At 44.1% G+C, this 18,420-nt stretch overlaps 1 protein-coding gene and 1 long non-coding RNA gene across 2 annotated transcripts; both read left to right on the top strand.

Moving 5' to 3' along the window:
• Nucleotides 1–11,225: 11,225 nt before the first annotated feature.
• On the top strand, nucleotides 11,226–12,292 carry LOC123483410. The gene is made up of 4 exons (XR_006658231.1): nucleotides 11,226–11,410; nucleotides 11,604–11,842; nucleotides 11,942–12,042; nucleotides 12,166–12,292. It is a non-coding gene; the product is annotated as an uncharacterized LOC123483410 (long non-coding RNA).
• Nucleotides 12,293–12,831: 539 nt separating this feature from the next.
• On the top strand, nucleotides 12,832–15,295 carry LOC123483416 (G2/M phase-specific E3 ubiquitin-protein ligase-like). The gene is made up of 7 exons (XM_045213396.1): nucleotides 12,832–12,890; nucleotides 13,201–13,287; nucleotides 13,962–14,215; nucleotides 14,295–14,420; nucleotides 14,650–14,790; nucleotides 14,957–15,065; nucleotides 15,171–15,295. Exons 2-7 carry the CDS (start codon nucleotides 13,227–13,229, stop codon nucleotides 15,293–15,295), a joined length of 816 nt encoding a protein of 271 aa, XP_045069331.1. The 5' UTR covers nucleotides 12,832–12,890; nucleotides 13,201–13,226.
• Nucleotides 15,296–18,420: the final 3,125 nt, after the last annotated feature.

Here is an 18,420-nt window from a genome sequence, read left to right as displayed (position 1 = left end):
ATGCTTGGTTGACCTAGCAACTTTGTCTGTTTTAATGTCATGCTTGGTTGACCTAGCAACTGGGTCTGTTTTAATGTCATGCTTGGTTGACCTAGCAACTGGGTCTGTTTTAATGTCATGCTTGGTTGACCTAGCAACTGGGTCTGTTTAATGTCATGCTCGGTTGACCTAGCAACTGGGTCTGTTTTAATGTCATGCTTGGTTGACCTAGCAACTGGGTCTGTTTTAATGTCATGCTTGGTTGACCTAGCAACTGGGTCTGTTTTAATGTCATGCTTGGTTGACCTAGCAACTGGGTCTGTTTAATGTCATGCTTGGTTGACCTAGCAACTGGGTCTGTTTTAATGTCATGCTTGGTTGACCTAGCAACTGGGTCTGTTTTAATATCATGCTTGGTTGACCTAGCAACTGGGTCTGTTTTAATGTCATGCTTGGTTGACCTAGCAACTGGGTCTGTTTTAATGTCATGCTTGGTTGACCTAGCAACTGGGTCTGTTTTAATGTCATGCTAGGTTGACCTAGCAACTGGGTCTGTTTTAATGTCATGCTTGGTTGACCTAGCAACTGGGTCAGTTTTAATGTCATTCTCGGTTGACCTAGCAACTGGGTCTGTTTTAATGTCATGCTAGGTTGACCTAGCAACTGGGTCTGTTTTAATGTCATGCTTGGTTGACCTATCAACTGGGTCTGTTTTAATGTCATGTTCGGTTGACCTAGCAACTGGGTCTGTTTTAATGTCATGCTTGGTTGACCTAGCAACTGGGTCTGTTTTAATGTCATGCTAGGTTGACCTAGCAACTGGGTCTGTTTTAATGTCATGCTCGGTTGACCTAGCAACTGGGTCTGTTTTAATGTCATGCTCGGTTGACCTAGCAACTGGGTCTGTTTTAATGTCATGCTTAGTTGACCTAGCAACTGGGTCTGTTTTAATGTCATGCTTGGTTTACCTAGCAACTGGGTCTGTTTTAATGTCATGCTTGGTTGACCTAGCAACTGGGTCTGTTTTAATGTCATGCTTGGTTGCCTTAGCAACTGGGTCTGTTTTAATGTCATCCTTACTGTAGGTTATTTTAAGGCGTTTACATACTGTAAACTCAATTTTCCTTATTAAATTATTCTATAATATGTAGAGTATTTATTACATATTATAATAAGGTATACCACTGTATTATAGCCCAACAATGAGACATACGTGGACTTTTAGAAAACTCTATAAGCATCATTGAAGCTACAAAAATGTCAATGTTCAACCTTTACATGTGCTAACTAAGCAACAGACCAGATGAACAGGAATTATATGTACTCTCATTGTTGGGTAAAAATAACTATCTGAAAGCCACACCCCTACTAAACTATGACTACAGTCTTCTGATCTGACCTGATGGGTCATATCTCAATAACCAAGCAACAATAACCCAACACCCAGCATCCATAACCCAGCAGTTTTTAAAGAAAACAACCTCAACTAAGTGACCCAACGCCTGCAACCCAACATTTGGGTCAACCAAACAACCCAGTATTGTTTAGAGTGTGGGGACAGGTGTAGACACCTTTCAGATCATCCTGATCCCAGCTTTCTTTAATACAGCCCATACAGTAGCTGTGTCCACAGGCAGTAGTCACCGGATCCTTCAGTGGATCCAGACAGACGGAGCAACAGAACAGTTCTAGATTGTCAGCCATTTTAGTGCTTTCACCTGAAGGTTGAGCAACAGGGTGTCAAAGATGACTTTCTGTTTCATGGAACTCACACCAGAGGACAGGAGTGGCTTCCTCTTGACTGTGTACTCTGTATCTACAGGTTTTGGGGGATGGAAGTCAAGCTAAGAAGATGACGTTGCATACAGCTGTGTCCACAGGGAATAGTAACTGGATCCTTTGGTAGATCCAGACAGCAGAGTGGATATTTTAAAAGGGCCTCTGCAATGTCCATACAACAAACTGCACAGCAGAGTATTGTAGTGTATTGAAGATTATGATGGGGCTAAATGTTTTCATGACGAAATGGAATGTTGGTTGTTCAGGCCAGAGGGGGATGTTTTATGATGTTATTTGAAATGTGCCGCTTGGAGGGTGACGCTCGAGGGGAGACTGGTGATTGGCCAGAAGAGGGGGTAACCCTTATTTTGGTATTGTCTATATAAGAAGGGTTTTAGACAATAAACCCCAGAGCAGCCCCTAGAATGGGAGGACACTGTTCTCCAGACCTCGCGAGTCTGTCACCCATGCTGAAGCTTGTGATCTGAATAAACCTTATGATCAATATTCAGTATGAGCAGACTCCTTTTGTTCATCAGCAATAATTGCCACCACTCATCATATACGACAGTATCAGAGATAACTTTAATTTCTTTGAAAGTCTGAGTGGTGGGGGAGGCCTTTTAGATCTGTTTGGAGACGTTAGTCCTGGATGGATGCACTGAGGTATATAGGGATGGAAGCCATAGTGACGTGTAACCAAATATAAGGTTGTGGTAAAACATTACAACGTTTTTAAAGGTTCCATAAATGTACAGTGACCTATTCAGAAGCCACAGTGGTGAATGATGAATATGTCAAATCAAAAGTTCTCTTTCATTTTCAGTCATGTAAAATGATCATAAATTGTAAAGAAACATGTGGATGCAGTGGGGTGCAAATACCTCTGTAGAATTAATTAGCGAGAAATGGCGGTGGAAACGGCTTTATGCACAAATATTGATATAATAACCATCATATTGAAGTAAACTTGGAGTCACACGATGATATTTGGTGTGGTCGTCCCACTACGACTCGGGAAACCATGCAGTTTATTAAGTTACAGATGAAATAAGTTATGCTGAACTTCACAGGGTGGTGAAAGTGCACGGTGATGAGCTTGATGCTCCTTTCCAATAAATATTGAGGGTCTTTTTGTCCATAATAATGTCATCATGTAGGCAGCCTGTCCAGAGTGGGCACGTTCACTATATAATGCACAACCAAATCTGACAAAACCATCGGTAGAGTTGAAAATGTGATGGAAACCCATTTAACAGAAAGTTTTTAACCGGTTTTTTGTATTTTCCCAAAAAATATATTTGTATGTGCATTACATCATCATGCACAGCCATTTATCCTCAACAAGTCAATTTGATGGAAACATCTCTGCTGGTAAAATTCACGTTTTTATGAAGATTTTACAATATTCACATGAAAATCTGTCGCCAGTCGAATGGAAACAGATTTTCATGCGAATTTTCAAAAATCTGCATAAAAACAATATCCTCATCTATAACTGGGTCTGTTTTAATGTCATGCTTGGTTGACCTAGCAACTGGGTCTGTTTTAATGTCATGCTTGGTTGACCTAGCAACTGGGTCTGTTTTTAATGTCATGCTTGGTTGACCTAGCAACTGGGTCTGTTTTAATGTCATGCTTGGTTTACCTAGCAACTGGGTCTGTTTTAATGTCATGCTTGGTTGACCTAGCAACTGGGTTTGTTTTAATGTCATGCTTGGTTTACATAGCAACTGGGTCTGTTTTAATGTCATGCTTGGTTGACCTAGCAACTGGGTCTGTTTAATGTCATGCTTGGTTGACCTAGCAACTGGGTCTGTTTTAATGTCATGCTTGGTTGACCTAGCAACTGGGTCTGTTTAATATCATGCTTGGTTGACCTAGCAACTGGGTCTGTTTTAATGTCATGCTTGGTTGACCTAGCAACTGGGTCTGTTTTAATGTCATGCTTGGTTGACCTAGCAACTGGGTCTGTTTTAATGTCATGCTTGGTTGACCTAGCAACTGGGTTTGTTTTAATGTCATGCTTGGTTTACATAGCAACTGGGTCTGTTTTAATGTCATGCTTGGTTGACCTAGCAACTGGGTCTGTTTTAATGTCATGCTTGGTTGACCTAGCAACTGGGTCTGTTTTAATGTCATGCTTGGTTGACCTAGCAACTGGGTCTGTTTTAATGTCATGCTAGGTTGACCTAGCAACTGGGTCTGTTTTAATGTCATGCTCGGTTGACCTAGCAACTGGGTCTGTTTTAATGTCATGCTTGGTTGACCTAGCAACTGGGTCTGTTTTAATGTCATGCTTGGTTGACATAGCAACTGGGTCTGTTTTAATGTCATGCTTGGTTGACCTAGCAACTGGGTCTGTTTTAATGTCATGCTTGGTTGACATAGCAACTGGGTCTGTTTTAATGTCATGCTTGGTTGACATAGCAACTGGGTCTGTTTTAATGTCATGCTTGGTTGACCTAGCAACTGGGTCTGTTTTAATGTCATGCTTGGTTGACCTAGCAACTGGGTCTGTTTTAATGTCATGCTTGGTTGCCTTAGCAACTGGGTCTGTTTTAATGTCATCCTTACTGTAGGTTATTTTAAGGCGTTTACATACTGTAAACTCAATTTTTCCTTATTAAATTATTCTATAATATGTAGAGTATTTATTACATATTATAATAAGGTATACCACTGTATCATAGCCCAACAATGAGACATACGTGGACTTTTAGAAAACTCTATAAGCATCATTGAAGCTACAAAAATGTAAATGTTCAACCTTTACATGTGCTAACTAAGCAACAGACCAGATGAACAGGAATTATATGTACTCTCATTGTTGGGTAAAAATAACTATCTGAAAGCCACACCCCTACTAAACTATGACTACAGTCTTCTGATCTGACCTGATGGGTCATATCTCAATAACCAAGCAACAATAACCCAACACCCAGCATCCATAACCCAGCAGTTTTTAAAGAAAACAACCCAACTAAGTGACCCAACGCCTGCAACCCAACATTTGGGTCAACCAAACAACCCAGTATTGTTTAGAGTGTGGGGACAGGTGTAGACACCTTTCAGATCATCCTGATCCCAGCTTTCTTTAATACAGCCCATACAGTAGCTGTGTCCACAGGCAGTAGTCACCGGATCCTTCAGTGGATCCAGACAGACGGAGCAACAGAACAGTTCTAGATTGTCAGCCATTTTAGTGCTTTCACCTGAAGGTTGAGCAACAGGGTGTCAAAAATGACTTTCTGTTTCATGGAACTCTACACCAGAGGACAGGGAGTGGCTTCCTCTTGACTGTGTACTCTGTATCTACAGGTGTCACAGACTGGGCTAGAACTCCGGTCTCAGATGTGGGGAGCTGGGGGTTCTACCCCTTAGCCACAGAGGAGGTATAGTTGGACCCAAATGAAACACCCAAGGCAATACTCCAGGTAAGTAGATTTAATGTAACAAAAAGGTTCTTTGCACTTCAAAAAATAGTCCAACAAAAGTTCTTCTCAGAAAGAGGTATATTAACAGAGGTAGAGTAACAAAACAGGAGGCAAAACAAAATAACTCCACGAGGGGAGAAAAACAAACTAAAGATAACTTAGAAAAGCTTACTTGGAAAGACACGGTGGGACAAAGCAGGAGACACATAGCCAGGACTCAAAAACCAAGTGAGGAACAGGGGAAAAAACACAGCTAAAATACTCTAGGGGAAACAAGGCACAGGTGACCTGGATCAAGCTAATAAGGACACACGAGGAAGAACTAAGGCAGAGGGGAACACAGATGACCTCTAGAGGCCCGGAGACAAACAGGAGGCAGGAAGCTGACAGGACCCCTCCTCTAGGGAATGACTCCTGACGTTCCTTCCAGAACACCCTGGCCTCAGGGTGCGAAACTCTCGGATCAAACCTGGGTCCAGGATGTCCTTGGCTGGAACCCAGGAGCGCTCCTCTGGCCCGTAGCCCTCCCAGTCCACCAGATACTGCAGAGAGTTCTGGACCCTCCGGGAGTCCAGTATCCGGCGGACTGTGTAGGCAGGCTGGCCGTCAATGATCCTGGGAGGTGGCGGGGGTCTGCGTGGGGGGCAAAGGAGAAGACAAGACAGGTTTAAGTAGTGAAACATGGAAAGTGGGGTTAATTCTAAGGGAGCGAGGGAGAACCAAACGATACGAAACAGGGTTAACCTTTCTTGCTATGCGGAAAGGGCCGATGTATTTCTGGGAAAGCTTCTTGGATTCGACCCGGAGGGGCAGGTTCTTAGTGGCCAACCAAACTCTCTGACCAGCTCGGAAACTAGGGGCCGTCCCGCGGCGGCGATTAGCCTGACCTTGGTATCTCTGGGAGGTCCGAAGGAGGGTACGCCTGGCCTTCTTCCAGGTCCGCCTACAGCGTTGGACAAAGCGCTGGGCCGAGGGAACACCAACTTGCGCCTCTTCTTCTGGAAATAATGGAGGGGTGTAACCGAACTGGCATTCGAAGGGGGACAATCCGGTGGCTGAGGACTGGAGGGTGTTGTGGGCATATTCAGCCCAAATGATATAGGTGGCCCAAGACGTGGGATTACTGGCCGCCATACACCGCAGGATGGTCTCCAGATCCTGATTAATCCGTTCCGTTTGGCCATTAGACTCTGGATGGAACCCCGACGATAGGCTGGCTGTGGCCCCAATAAGCCTGCAGAAGGCCCCCCAAAACCGGGACGAGAATTGGGGACCTCGGTCGGAGACCACGTCCAGGGGAATTCCAAATATCCGGAAGACATGGTTCATGAGGAGCTCAGCAGTCTCCTTAGCCGAGGGCAGCTTGGGCAGGGGAATAAACCGGGCAGCCTTAGAGAACCGGTCTACCACCACTAGGATGACGGTGTTGCCCTGGGATGGAGGAAGTCCCGTAACAAAGTCCAGAGAAAGGTGTGACCATGGCCTTCGAGGAACAGGTAAGGGATGGAGCAGTCCCCTGGGGTCGCTGGCGTGTCGACTTTCCCTGGTTGCACACAGGGCAGGCCTCAACATAGACCTGCACGTCCTTCTTGATGGACGGCCACCAAAACCGCCGCGCCGGAGGAATTCCAGTGTGCGAGCACTGCCTGGATGGCATGTCAAGGGCGACTCATGACCCCACTGCAAGACGCGGGCCCGAACAGAGAGAGGAACGTACAGGCGACCGGCAGGACCACCGCCTGGATCGGGCTCATGGACAAGGGCCTCTCGTACCCCTCTTTCTAGTTCCCACTGAAGAGGTGCGACGATCCTAGACCTCGGAATAATCGATGCCAAGGGCTTCTCTTGTACCTCGGGAGAATAGGCTCGAGACAGGGCATCCGGCTTGACGTTCTTGGTGCCAGGTCGGTAAGACAGGAGGAACTGGAATCGATTAAAGAAAAGGGACCATCGTGCTTGCCGAGGGTTCATCCGCTTAGCCTGTTGGAGATATTCCAGGTTCTTGTGGTCTGTGAGAACCTGGAAAGGATGCTGAGCCCCCTCAAGCCAATGGTGCCACTCTTCCAAGGCCAGCTTAACCGCAAGCAACTCTCGATCCCCCACGTGGTAGTTGCGCTCGGCCTCAGACAGGCGGCGAGACATGAAGGCACAAGGGTGTAATCTCCCATCCTCACCCCTCTGTGACAGGACGGCTCCCACCCCCACCTCTGAGGCGTCCACCTCCACCACGAAAGGTCTTTCTGGGTCAGGGATCACCAGAATCGGAGCAGAAGTGAAGCGGCGCTTGAGATCCTCGAAGGCCCCTGCTGCTTCGGGACCCCAGTGAATCTTGGTCCCTCCTCCCTTGGTAAGCGTCGTCAAAGGGGCTACCACAGAGCTGAAATTCTTAATGAACTTCCGATAGAAGTTAGAAAAGCCAATGAACCGTTGAACCTCCTTGACCGTGGCAGGTGTGGGCCAGCTGTGGACCGCTTTGACCTTCTTGGGATCCATCTCTAGGTGGCCGGGAGTGACAATAAACCCGAGAAACTGAGTCTGAGAAACATGAAACTCACACTTCTCAGGTTTAACGTAGAGGTGATTGTCAAGGAGCCTCTGGAGAACCCTGCTAACATGCCCCTCATGCTCCTTCAGTGACCTCGAGAAGATGAGGATATCGTCCAGGTACACGAAGACGAACAGATTAAGCATATCCCGGAGAACATCATTAATCAGGGCTTGGAATACTGCGGGGGCATTGGTGAGCCCGAACGGCATCACCCGATATTCATAGTGCCCCGTGGGCGTGTTGAACGCCGTCTTCCACTCGTCCCTTGCCGGATCCGCACAAGATGGTAAGCATTGCGGAGATCCAGTTTAGTAAAAATGGAAGCCCCTTGAAGCAGCTCAAAAGCAGTGGCCATGAGAGGAAGGGGGTATCGATTCGAACCGTGATCTTGTTGAGTCCCCGGTAATCAACACAAGGCCTAAGACCCCCCGTCTTTCTTTTCAACAAAAAGAAGCCCGCCCCAGCCGGGAAGTAGAGGCACAGATGAGGCCGGCTGCCAAGGACTCCTTAATGTAGGTGTCCATAGCTGCTTGCTCGGGGAGGATAAGGAAAAGATCCGACCTCTAGGAGGGCAGCAACCAGGGAGTAGATCAATGGCACAGTCATATGTGCGATGAGGCGGTAAGGAAGTAGCCAGGGCCTTGCTGAACACTGCCTTGAACCGATGGTAAACACTGGGGACTCGGGAGACGTCAACAGACTCTTGAAACTGGGTACTAGGGGCTGAGGGACTCTGAAGCATGCAGGTGAGTTGGCAAGTTGAACCCCAGCTTAGAATGGTGCCAGTAGGCCAGTCGATCTGGGGATTATGTCTGCATAGCCAAGGGTGACCCAGGATAATAGGATACTCGGGAGAGTCAATGAGATAGAAGGTCTCCTCCTGCTGGTGTTGAGAGATGGTAAGTCGCAGGGACTGAGTCGCCTCAGTAACCTTTCCTGGTTCCAGAGGTCTGCCATCTAAGGCTGTAACTGCCTGGGGTTGAGGAAGTAGTTGGGTAGGGATCTTAAGTTCCTTAGCCAAGGTTACATCCATGAAATCACCTGCGGCACCGGAATCGATCATAGCCTGGACCCGATGCTGGTGGCCCTCCCAGGACAGAGTGGCTGGAATAGCTAGGACAGCGTTAGTAGGAGGAGCTCTAATTTTCCCCATCACAACCCTCCTGTAGCTGGGCGGGGACAGGCGTTTCCCGAAAGCTCGGGGCAAGTGGAGCGGAAGTGGCCGGCAACCCCGCAGTAGAGGCACCGACGCTCCCTCATGCGACGTTCCCTTTCGTTGGGAGAAAGCCTGGAACGGCCTAACTGCATGCTCTCCGGGGAATCCTGGAGCAGTTCAGGAGCCGGGAAGCTCTGAATGACGGAGTCCAAACAGGAGAAACAGAGCTGCTCAGAGGAACCTGGGACTGAGACACCTGGCGGCGAGCCGTTCTCCGCTCTCTTAGACGATTGTCCAGGCGGATGGCCAAGGCTATGAGGGACTCGAGATCTCCAGCTGGTTCTCGGGTGGCTAACTCATCTTGAAGGGGCTCAGATAACCCTCCCTGAAAACAGACCCTCAGCGCTTCATCATTCCATCCGCTCCTTGCTGCTATGGTCCGGAATTCAATGGCAAAATCTGCCGTGCTTCGGGGACCCTGACGGAGAGACAGTAGGCGCTTGGAAGCCTCCCGCCCACTGACAGGATGATCGAACACCCGCTTGAACTCTTCTACAAATGCAGCGTAGGAGTCACAACAGGCCTCCTGGGACTGCCACACCGCAGAGGCCCAGGCGAGTGCCTTGTCTGAAAGAAGGGTAATGATGTAGGCAATCTTGGAACAGTCTGTGGGAAAACTTGAGGGTTGGAGCTCGAAGGTGAGGGAGCATTGGGTGAGGAAACCCTGGCAAGAGCTTGGATCCCCAGAAAAGGGCTTGGGAGGTGGTAGTCGGGGCTCCGCCACTGGAGAAGGCCTGTCGTCACTGGGGGGTGACCTGGAGGAAGGGAGAGGACCAGGGAGGCGTTCAAAGAGCTGGTGGAGGGAACTCATAATTTCGGCCAGGAGTTGAGAATGACTAGCCATCAGCTCTTCTTGTCGGCTGAGAACGGCTTCATGGTGCTGGAAAGATGCCTCATGTCGAGTGATCACCTCCACCAGGTCCTGGGAACTGAGTGTTTCTGGGTCCATGATTGTCTTGGTTTTTCTGTCACAGACTGGGCTAGAACTCCGGTCTCAGATGTGGGGAGCTGGGGGTTCTACCCCTTAGCCACAGAGGAGGTATAGTTGGACCCAAATGAAACACCCAAGGCAATACTCCAGGTAAGTAGATTTAATGTAACAAAAAGGTTCTTTACACTTCAAAAAATAGTCCAACAAAAGTTCTTCTCAGAAAGAGGTATATTAACAGAGGTAGAGTAACAAAACAGGAGGCAAAACAAAATAACTCCACGAGGGGAGAAAAACAAACTAAAGATAACTTAGAAAAGCTTACTTGGAAAGACACGGTGGGACAAAGCAGGAGACACATAGCCAGGACTCAAAAACCAAGTGAGGAACAGGGGAAAAAACACAGCTAAAATACTCTAGGGGAAACAAGGCACAGGTGACCTGGATCAAGCTAATAAGGACACACGAGGAAGAACTAAGGCAGAGGGGAACACAGATGACCTCTAGAGGCCCGGAGACAAACAGGAGGCAGGAAGCTGACAACATGTTTTTGGGGGATGGAAGTCAAGCTAAGAAGATGACGTTGCATACAGCTGTGTCCACAGGGAATAGTAACTGGATCCTTTGGTAGATCCAGACAGCAGAGTGGATATTTTAAAAGGGCCTCTGCAATGTCCATACAACAAACTGCACAGCAGAGTATCAGAGATAACTTTAATTTCTTTGAAAGTCTGAGTGGTGGGGGAGGCCTTTTAGATCTGTTTGGAGACGTTAGTCCTGGATGGTATGGAGGACTAAAAGTGCCACAATTAAATAAATAAATACACCATTAAATAATTACTTAAATGTGTCATTAATTAATTAAAATTAGAATTAAATACATAAATGTGTTATTAAATGTGTCATTAATTAATTCAAATGCCGATTCATTTTATGTAAAATACATATATAATAATTTCACTATTTACATTTACATTTCATGGTCCTGCGTTGGAGTGCTTCCTGAATTACTTAAAACTGTCAAACTGACCCATCAAAAGTTGGTAGGCGGAACCTAACGCCTGATTGGTTACCCTCTGCATCAAGCCAAGACAAATCAATTCCGGATAATGGATTGATGCAGAGCTACTGAACACATTCCAATACACTGGGTGGCGCTATTCACCTCTACGTTGGTTTAGGGGGGGGAAGCATAAACCTAGCTAGTTCGCTAATCGGCTAAATGGTGTTAGCTGGCTTGAGCATCCCAAGATAGAAGTAGAGGCTGTTTTAGCTGACTGGTGACCATTGAGCTGTTACGTTTTTCTGTGTTGCAGCGGAGGTAGCAAGGCTCTTTGCGTCATATAACATTGGAGCCAGAAGGAATATGACGAGACGACCAGCACAAGTCCAAGTTAGCCGAAGAAGCTACACACACACTGTCTGTTGTTTGGCTGACCACAATGCGGATAAAATTCCAAGCGTACTGTTTAAAGCTGAACTTCTTACTTCAGGACTTGGAGAGCAAAAAGTAACATTTTCAGGTCAGTGCGAAACTAGGCATTTACCAAAAGTAAAAAAAGTTTGTACTGTCTGTGGCTTGTTGAAATTATTTGCATTTCTTTTTATAGTGACTCAAACTTAATTGGTGTTCATAGTGTCAATAATAGTTATCACAGGCTTATTTGCTTAATTTAAGGTGAGGTGAGTTATGATTTTGTTTTGTTTTTTCTCCAGGGAATGACCACGATCCCATGGTTATAACAAATAAACTGATGGAAGTGTTTCCGAAGCTCCAACAAGGGGGAGGCTTTGAATTTCTAAAACTTGTAGGATCTACTCGCAGTCTAAATCTTGCGTTGCTTCAGTGTCCCAGCACTGGATACACCCTTGCCTATCTGAAAGATCCATCGACGATGATTGGACAGGCTACAATCTACATACGTCCACTTCAACAGGATCTACCCTTAGATTGTGTACATACATTTACAGAGACTTAGTTTAATACATAATCAAAACAAAGATTACTGGTGACTTTTAATCATTAATTAAAAGCCATTTGTTGTTGTTGTTAGGAGAGCTCACGTCCTGCCTCTGGTCCAGTCATCCCCTGCATCACTTGTCAGAAGGAAGTTCCCTTTTCAGAGATGAAGCTGCACAGATTGAGCTGCAATGGGTATGTACTTCTTAAAGCAATGCAAGGGTAGCATAATTTATTTTCTTTGGGAATATGTCTCTCTTATTGTTGTGCACACAAATAAGCGAGTATGACCATCATTTCAATTGTGTTAACTTCAAGGACACCCATGCAGGAATCAGAAAGAGAACAAGAGGGAGGCCAAAGTGAAGAAAATGATAGTGAGACAGCCCTAGTCAGTGACAGTGTTCCAGTGAGGCCTGAAACATCAGCTGAGAGTGCAGTAGTACCGCAGTGATTGTCAACGAGGAGTTGGATCGCAAAGAAACAGACAGTGGTTTGTGTCATCACAATAGTGTTGCTATAAGATTGTGTGTAACTGAAAAGTTAATAGAAAGATAACACCTGTAGGATATAATTAGATAAGATAATACAGTTACAGACAATTAATAACATGCAACTGGGTTTTTCTATTTTTCTAATATTTAGTTGTAGTTGTTTAGTAGTGCTGTTTTTATGTCAACTCAGCGTTGTGACAGGTTCTGAAGATGTTGGGTCTCACGTTTTGTCAGTGAAATGAACAGAATTTTCCTCCTGTTCTGTAGAGTGAGAGGATATCTGTATATGCAGGTAACATGCCAACTCACAATATGTCTCTCTGTAATAGATAACTTTATTGTTGTTGTTTGTTTAGAATGGAAGCTTATTAAAGAACCCACTCAAGCTGCCAAAGTTTTCAAAGAGAATCTGCTAAGGGAACATGCAACTGGGAAACCACTTAGAATGAAGATGGATGTAAGGGACTCTGAAGAGGACAGGAACGGAGCTTCTCTTATTCTATAAACAGCAGCAAGAATGGGCATGTCCACTTCATTGTACTCTGGTTGGTAAGTAATATAACATTTATAATATAAATACATCAGTACAGTTTATACCACTCAAGTAGCTTATATGTAATTGTTAAATGGGAGAATGGAATGCACAAAATTATATAATTGATAAAAATGTTATATGTATGTATGTGAATATTGTGCACAATATACTCTTGTTATCTGGAATAATCAATATTAAGGATGCTATTCTAGAATTACAGCCAATAGAAGTTTTTCTCCCTTTCTTGTTAAATGTTACCAAATCCAGTTACCTGTATTAGGCCGCCACTTTTTTTCCAGTGTTATTATCAGTATTTTATTTCAGGTGATGTTGCTATCGGAGAGGGAGTGATGCGGTACTTTATGACAACAATCATATCCAAACTCCAGTTTGGATTCAGTCTAGATCTTGGTAAGTATCTTACTAATTTTTTGAAGGTTAATCCATCTATAAATTGCAGAAATGTCTGTCTGTAGCGCATGTCTCTCAGTTAGTCCGATGGATTTCAAACTTGACAGGTGTCTTGCTCTGGTCACGAGTAAGTGCAGTGCCAAGTTTGACGACGTTTGGATAAACGCAAAAGATAGCGTTACATATATAGGTAAAAGAAGCACACATTGGCTTTTGCCACTCTTGCTGCTTGCCATTCTCACACTGCATGCAACACTGACTGAGCACCTGTTTGTGTCGTGACTCACTCTACACCGCCTCTCTCTATGCGCGCGCACACACACACACGCGTACACGTACGTTCTGGTGGTTGATGAACGCGGATATGTGCTGTTTAGCGGAGGGCCGGTGGGCAATGTTTTGTGTCAGGTAAGTCTGTAGTAGGGTATACAGGGGAATTGAATTTGAAGTGGTTTGGGGTCCTTCTGTAAGTCATTTTGGAGTAGGCTACAATTTGGTTTAAGTGAATTCTACAAGCAGCAATACCACAGGCCAAGTAATCGCCACTAGTATGATGTAATATATCTATCTATCTATCTATCTAACTATCTATCTATCTATCATACATTTTTATTTAATGTATTTAAGAGGTTAATTGTTGTGACTTTATTCCCTGCTCTCTTGGTACTTTACAGGAGGAATGGGCCGAACACTGCTATTTGAGGGTGAACCTGACCATCTTGTTCCAGCAGCATCAGAGGCACTTATTGAAAGCAACCTCTTCCGGGTTGCAGGAAGGATGTTGGGCCACACCTTTCTGCATGATGGTCCCCATGTCACAGGACTAAGTCCTGCTGTAATTCATGTACTGTTCAATGGGGACCCTGAAATGGCTACTGTTGTTACAGAAGAGTGTCCTGATCTGCACATCAGGAGCATCATAGAACTGGTATGTAACCTAAAAGAAACTTTGCCATGTAAAAATATTGCTTGGGCAGATATAATAACTTGTATGGTCTTAATTCTAGCTTGAACATGAAGATCTTACACCGGAACAGAAGGACACAGTTTCAGATCTTTCCATGTCTTGGGATCTTCCGGCAGTCACCAAAACAAATCGGAGATGGCTACATAACAAACTTCTACTCCATGCAGTGAGTTCCTGCTGGTTAAGTGACAGAATTCATCGCTGTACTTGTTGAAATTATAGAATGTGTTGTGAACCCTGGCTTGTTATGTTAACACGAGAGTTTAAGTACTAGAGTTTTAATGGATTTTTATAAAGCACTTTATTGTGTTTATTAACATTTTTCCTACTGTGCCAACTTTTGTCAAATTTGGGTTAAGGATTTGGGCTGTAATATGGGTCGGTCTGTCTCTTAGGTCGTTGGGAGGACCATGCGCCAAATTAAACAGTTGAGAAAGGGACTGAAAGATGTGATGGTATGGCCCCTGCTGACATCTAGGCCGGATGTTGTACCACTTCTTTTCCCCAAAATGGCTGAAATGCAGTTCACACCCCAGGTAAGTCAGTAATTTAGTTATATTTGTGACTTAACTTGATGAATTTACGTGTATTTTCAATGACTGAGATGGATATTTTTCCATTTTCTAAGAATTTGATCTGCATAGTCCTTCACCAAAATAAGTTCTCCCTTTTTTTTAAATTACAATTTTTGTTTTCTTTAAGATGCTCCTAGAAAAAATCACATGGCCAGTTGAGGACAGTGATGATGAAGACTTTGACTTAGACACCACCTGCCGCATCACTGGCTTTCTAAGGATGTTCATTGAAACAGGTATAAACCTTATTTTCTCTCTTTACAAATGCTTCTATGTCTCATGGATAGATATGATCAATTACAGTTGAACTAAATGTCTTTAATCCATTTTATGACTTTTAGCTTCATCAGGTACCCTGGCCCAGCTGCTGACATTCTGGGTTGGCTGGGAGATGCTTCCTCCTGAACTGAGAGTGGAGATTTCTGGGGAACCCTTCCTACGTCCTCCACATGCTTTGAAACCCTAAAGCTGCCAGCTCATTTCAAACTCTACATGGACTTTGAGAAAGCACTTGTCGCTGCCATAAAAAGTACTGGATTTGGGCTTGTTTAAGTTTTTTCAGACGTCAATTTGGGCTGGGCAATATTTTAATATTATATCTATCGTGATATAAGACTAGATATCGTCTTAAGGTGCTTTTCCATTACCAGTACCTACTTGACTCGCCTCGCCTCGACTCGCTGTGCGTCCGTTTCCCATTGCAGATTTTAGGACGAGGCGAGTAGGTACCATGTAATGGAAAAGCACCATTAGATTTTGAAGAAGTGTAATATCGTTACATGGTAAGTTTAGTCTTTTCCTGGTTTCAAAGGCTGCATTACAGTAAAGTGATGTCATTTTCTGAACTTACCAGACTGTTCTAGCTGTTCTATTATTTGCCTTTTACCACTTAGTCATTATATCCACAATATGATAGTTATTTATCCGAAATCTAAATGTGGAAGATATTTTGTGAATGCACCAATTGTCAACCTTACAATATCGTTGCAATATCGACATCAAGGTGTTAGGTCAAAAATGTGATATTTGATTTTCTCCATATTGCCCAGCCCTAATGTCAATGCATACACAGTTCAGATGAATTGACACAAGTTCAGTGTCTTTGAAAACATTAACACACTGTGCAGTAGTTGACTTTTTTTTTCTTCCATTTACTAAAATCAAACTGTTCTGCACCTTCAGTGCTAACAGTACAGCATTCATGTTAGTCATTCTGTGGACCATAATGAGACAGGAAGCTTCAAAGAAACAGCTTTTTTCCTTTTCTTTTAAAAAGGAAAGTAAACTTTCAGTTTTTCCTTGCTTGTTCTAACACAACAAATAAAAACATGGGTTGGACATCAGTCTAAGATTCTTGATAACACTTCCACAGTCTCTACATATAGTCTAAGTGCATCAGTAACAGAAACTCCTGGAGCTGGCAAAATTGCAACCTCTTCATCTGAGAGCTCACGGGCCAGCTGAACCTCGGGGACTGACACAGTGCCTCGATGAAGGCAGTGAGGTCCGTTCCAATCGATCCCATATTCTTCAGGAACCTGAATGGATGACAAGGATAATCAGTCTTGTACTTAAAACTAGTTTGACATGTCCTTACACAAGATTGTTATTTTTGGTCACCAAGGCAGTGAGAAATGAAATGTTACTTATTCAGTTTTTTAAAAATAATACAGCTTTGCATAGTATGCACTGTAGAAACTACAGCTCACAGGTTGATGTCTTTCCATAAGCGGGCTTCCTTCACCTTTCAAAGGGGCAGAGCTCCAAATTAAAAATACATTTAAATAATGCCCATATTATTATCTACTCACTTGGAACATGCACACCTCTTGCATTCAGGTGACCACGCATTAGCTTGTAGCCGGTGTTTGGATGACTTCTGTGAATTTCACTTACAATACGGTCTAACTCCTCATCATTCACAGCTGAATAGAGATCTGTCTTTCTGTACAAACAAGAAAAACACAACATCAAGTAATGTTACCTTAAACGTCATATTCTTTCCGAGTGTATGAGAGCAGCAATTCATAAACAGAAAACTCATGAATTTAGTGTAAATACCTTAAACTGTATTGTTGCATGCGCCTCCTGATGGTCCTCTTTGACACACCGAACATCGCTGCAAATTTGAACTGCGGGAACTCCACAAAGAAGTTGATGCTCCAGAACTGCACTCGGTATGTCAACGCCAAACGCCCTGGTCCCTGTGTGTGTTGGGCCTGAAGTGCCCTGGTACCAGAGAAGCGGTGGACAACTTCTTCTAGATTTGCAATCACTCTGTGGTCGATATCTTCGTCGGAAAGTGCGGAAATGACTCCAACAACTTCAATAAGTTCCTCTGCTTTACTAGCTACATGCTCTGGGTCAGCAGGTCCTGCTTCTACATCCTCTGCTAAGTTTTAAATGTCTCTAACCAACTCCCTGGAAAGTTCACGGAGATCCTCCATTGTCTCTATCCAGGTTGGCCTACTCTACTTCAGACCAAAGCAATGGATCAGACTAGATTCGCGTTAGCCCCGCCCACTGACTTTGATGGGTCAGTTTGACAGTTTTAAGTAATTCATGAATCACTGCAATGCAGGATCATGAAATGTAAATGTAAATAGTGAAATAATTATATATGTATTTTACATAAAATGAATCGGTATTTGAATTAATTAATGATACATTTAATTACACATTTATGTATTTAATTCTAATTTTAATTAATTAATGACACATTTAATTAATTAATGACACATTTAAGTAATTATTTAATGGTGTATTTATTTATTTAATTGTGGCACTTTTAGTCCTCCATAGGATGGATGCACTGAGGTATATAGGGATGGAAGCCATAGTGACGTGTTTATTTTTTTATTTTTTTATTTCACCTTTATTTAACCAGGTAAGCCAGTTGAGAACAGGTTCTCATTTACAACTGCGACCTGGCCAAGATAAAGCAAAGCAGTGCAATAAAAACAACACAGAGTTACATATGGGGTAAAAAACATAAAGTCAAAAATACAACAGAAAATATATATACAGTGTGTGCAAATGTAGCAAGTTATGGAGGTAAGGCAATAAATAGGCTATAATGCAAAATAATTACAATAGTATTAACACTGGAATGCTAGATGTGCAAGAGATTATGTGCAAATAGAGATACTGGGGTGCAAAATAAATAACAATATAGGGATGAGGTAGTTGGGTGGGCTAATTTCAGATGGGCTGTGTACAGGTGCAGTGATCGGTAAGGTGCTCTGACAACTGATGCTTAAAGTTATTGAGGGAGATATGAGTCTCCAGCTTCAGAGACTTTTGCAATTCGTTCCAGTCACGAGCTCCTGAGTGGCGCAGTGGTCTAAGGCTCTGCATCGCAGTGCTAACTGTGCCACTAGAGATCCTGGTTCGAATCCAGGCTCTGTCGCAGCCGGCCGCGACCGGGAGACTCATGGGCGGCGCACAATTGGCCCAGCGTCGTCCAGGGTAGGGGAGGGAATGGCCGGCAGGGATGTAGCTCAGTTGATAGAGCATGGCGTTTGCAACGCCAGGGTTGTGGGTTCGATTCCCACGGGGGGCCAGTATAAAAAATATATATATATATGTAAT

The sequence above is a fragment of the Coregonus clupeaformis genome, unplaced genomic scaffold, assembly GCF_020615455.1.
Source record: "Coregonus clupeaformis isolate EN_2021a unplaced genomic scaffold, ASM2061545v1 scaf0108, whole genome shotgun sequence".
NCBI lineage: Eukaryota > Metazoa > Chordata > Actinopteri > Salmoniformes > Salmonidae > Coregonus > Coregonus clupeaformis.
The sequence above is the reverse complement of the archived record's forward strand: the minus strand, read 5'-3'. Positions and strand labels throughout refer to the sequence as shown.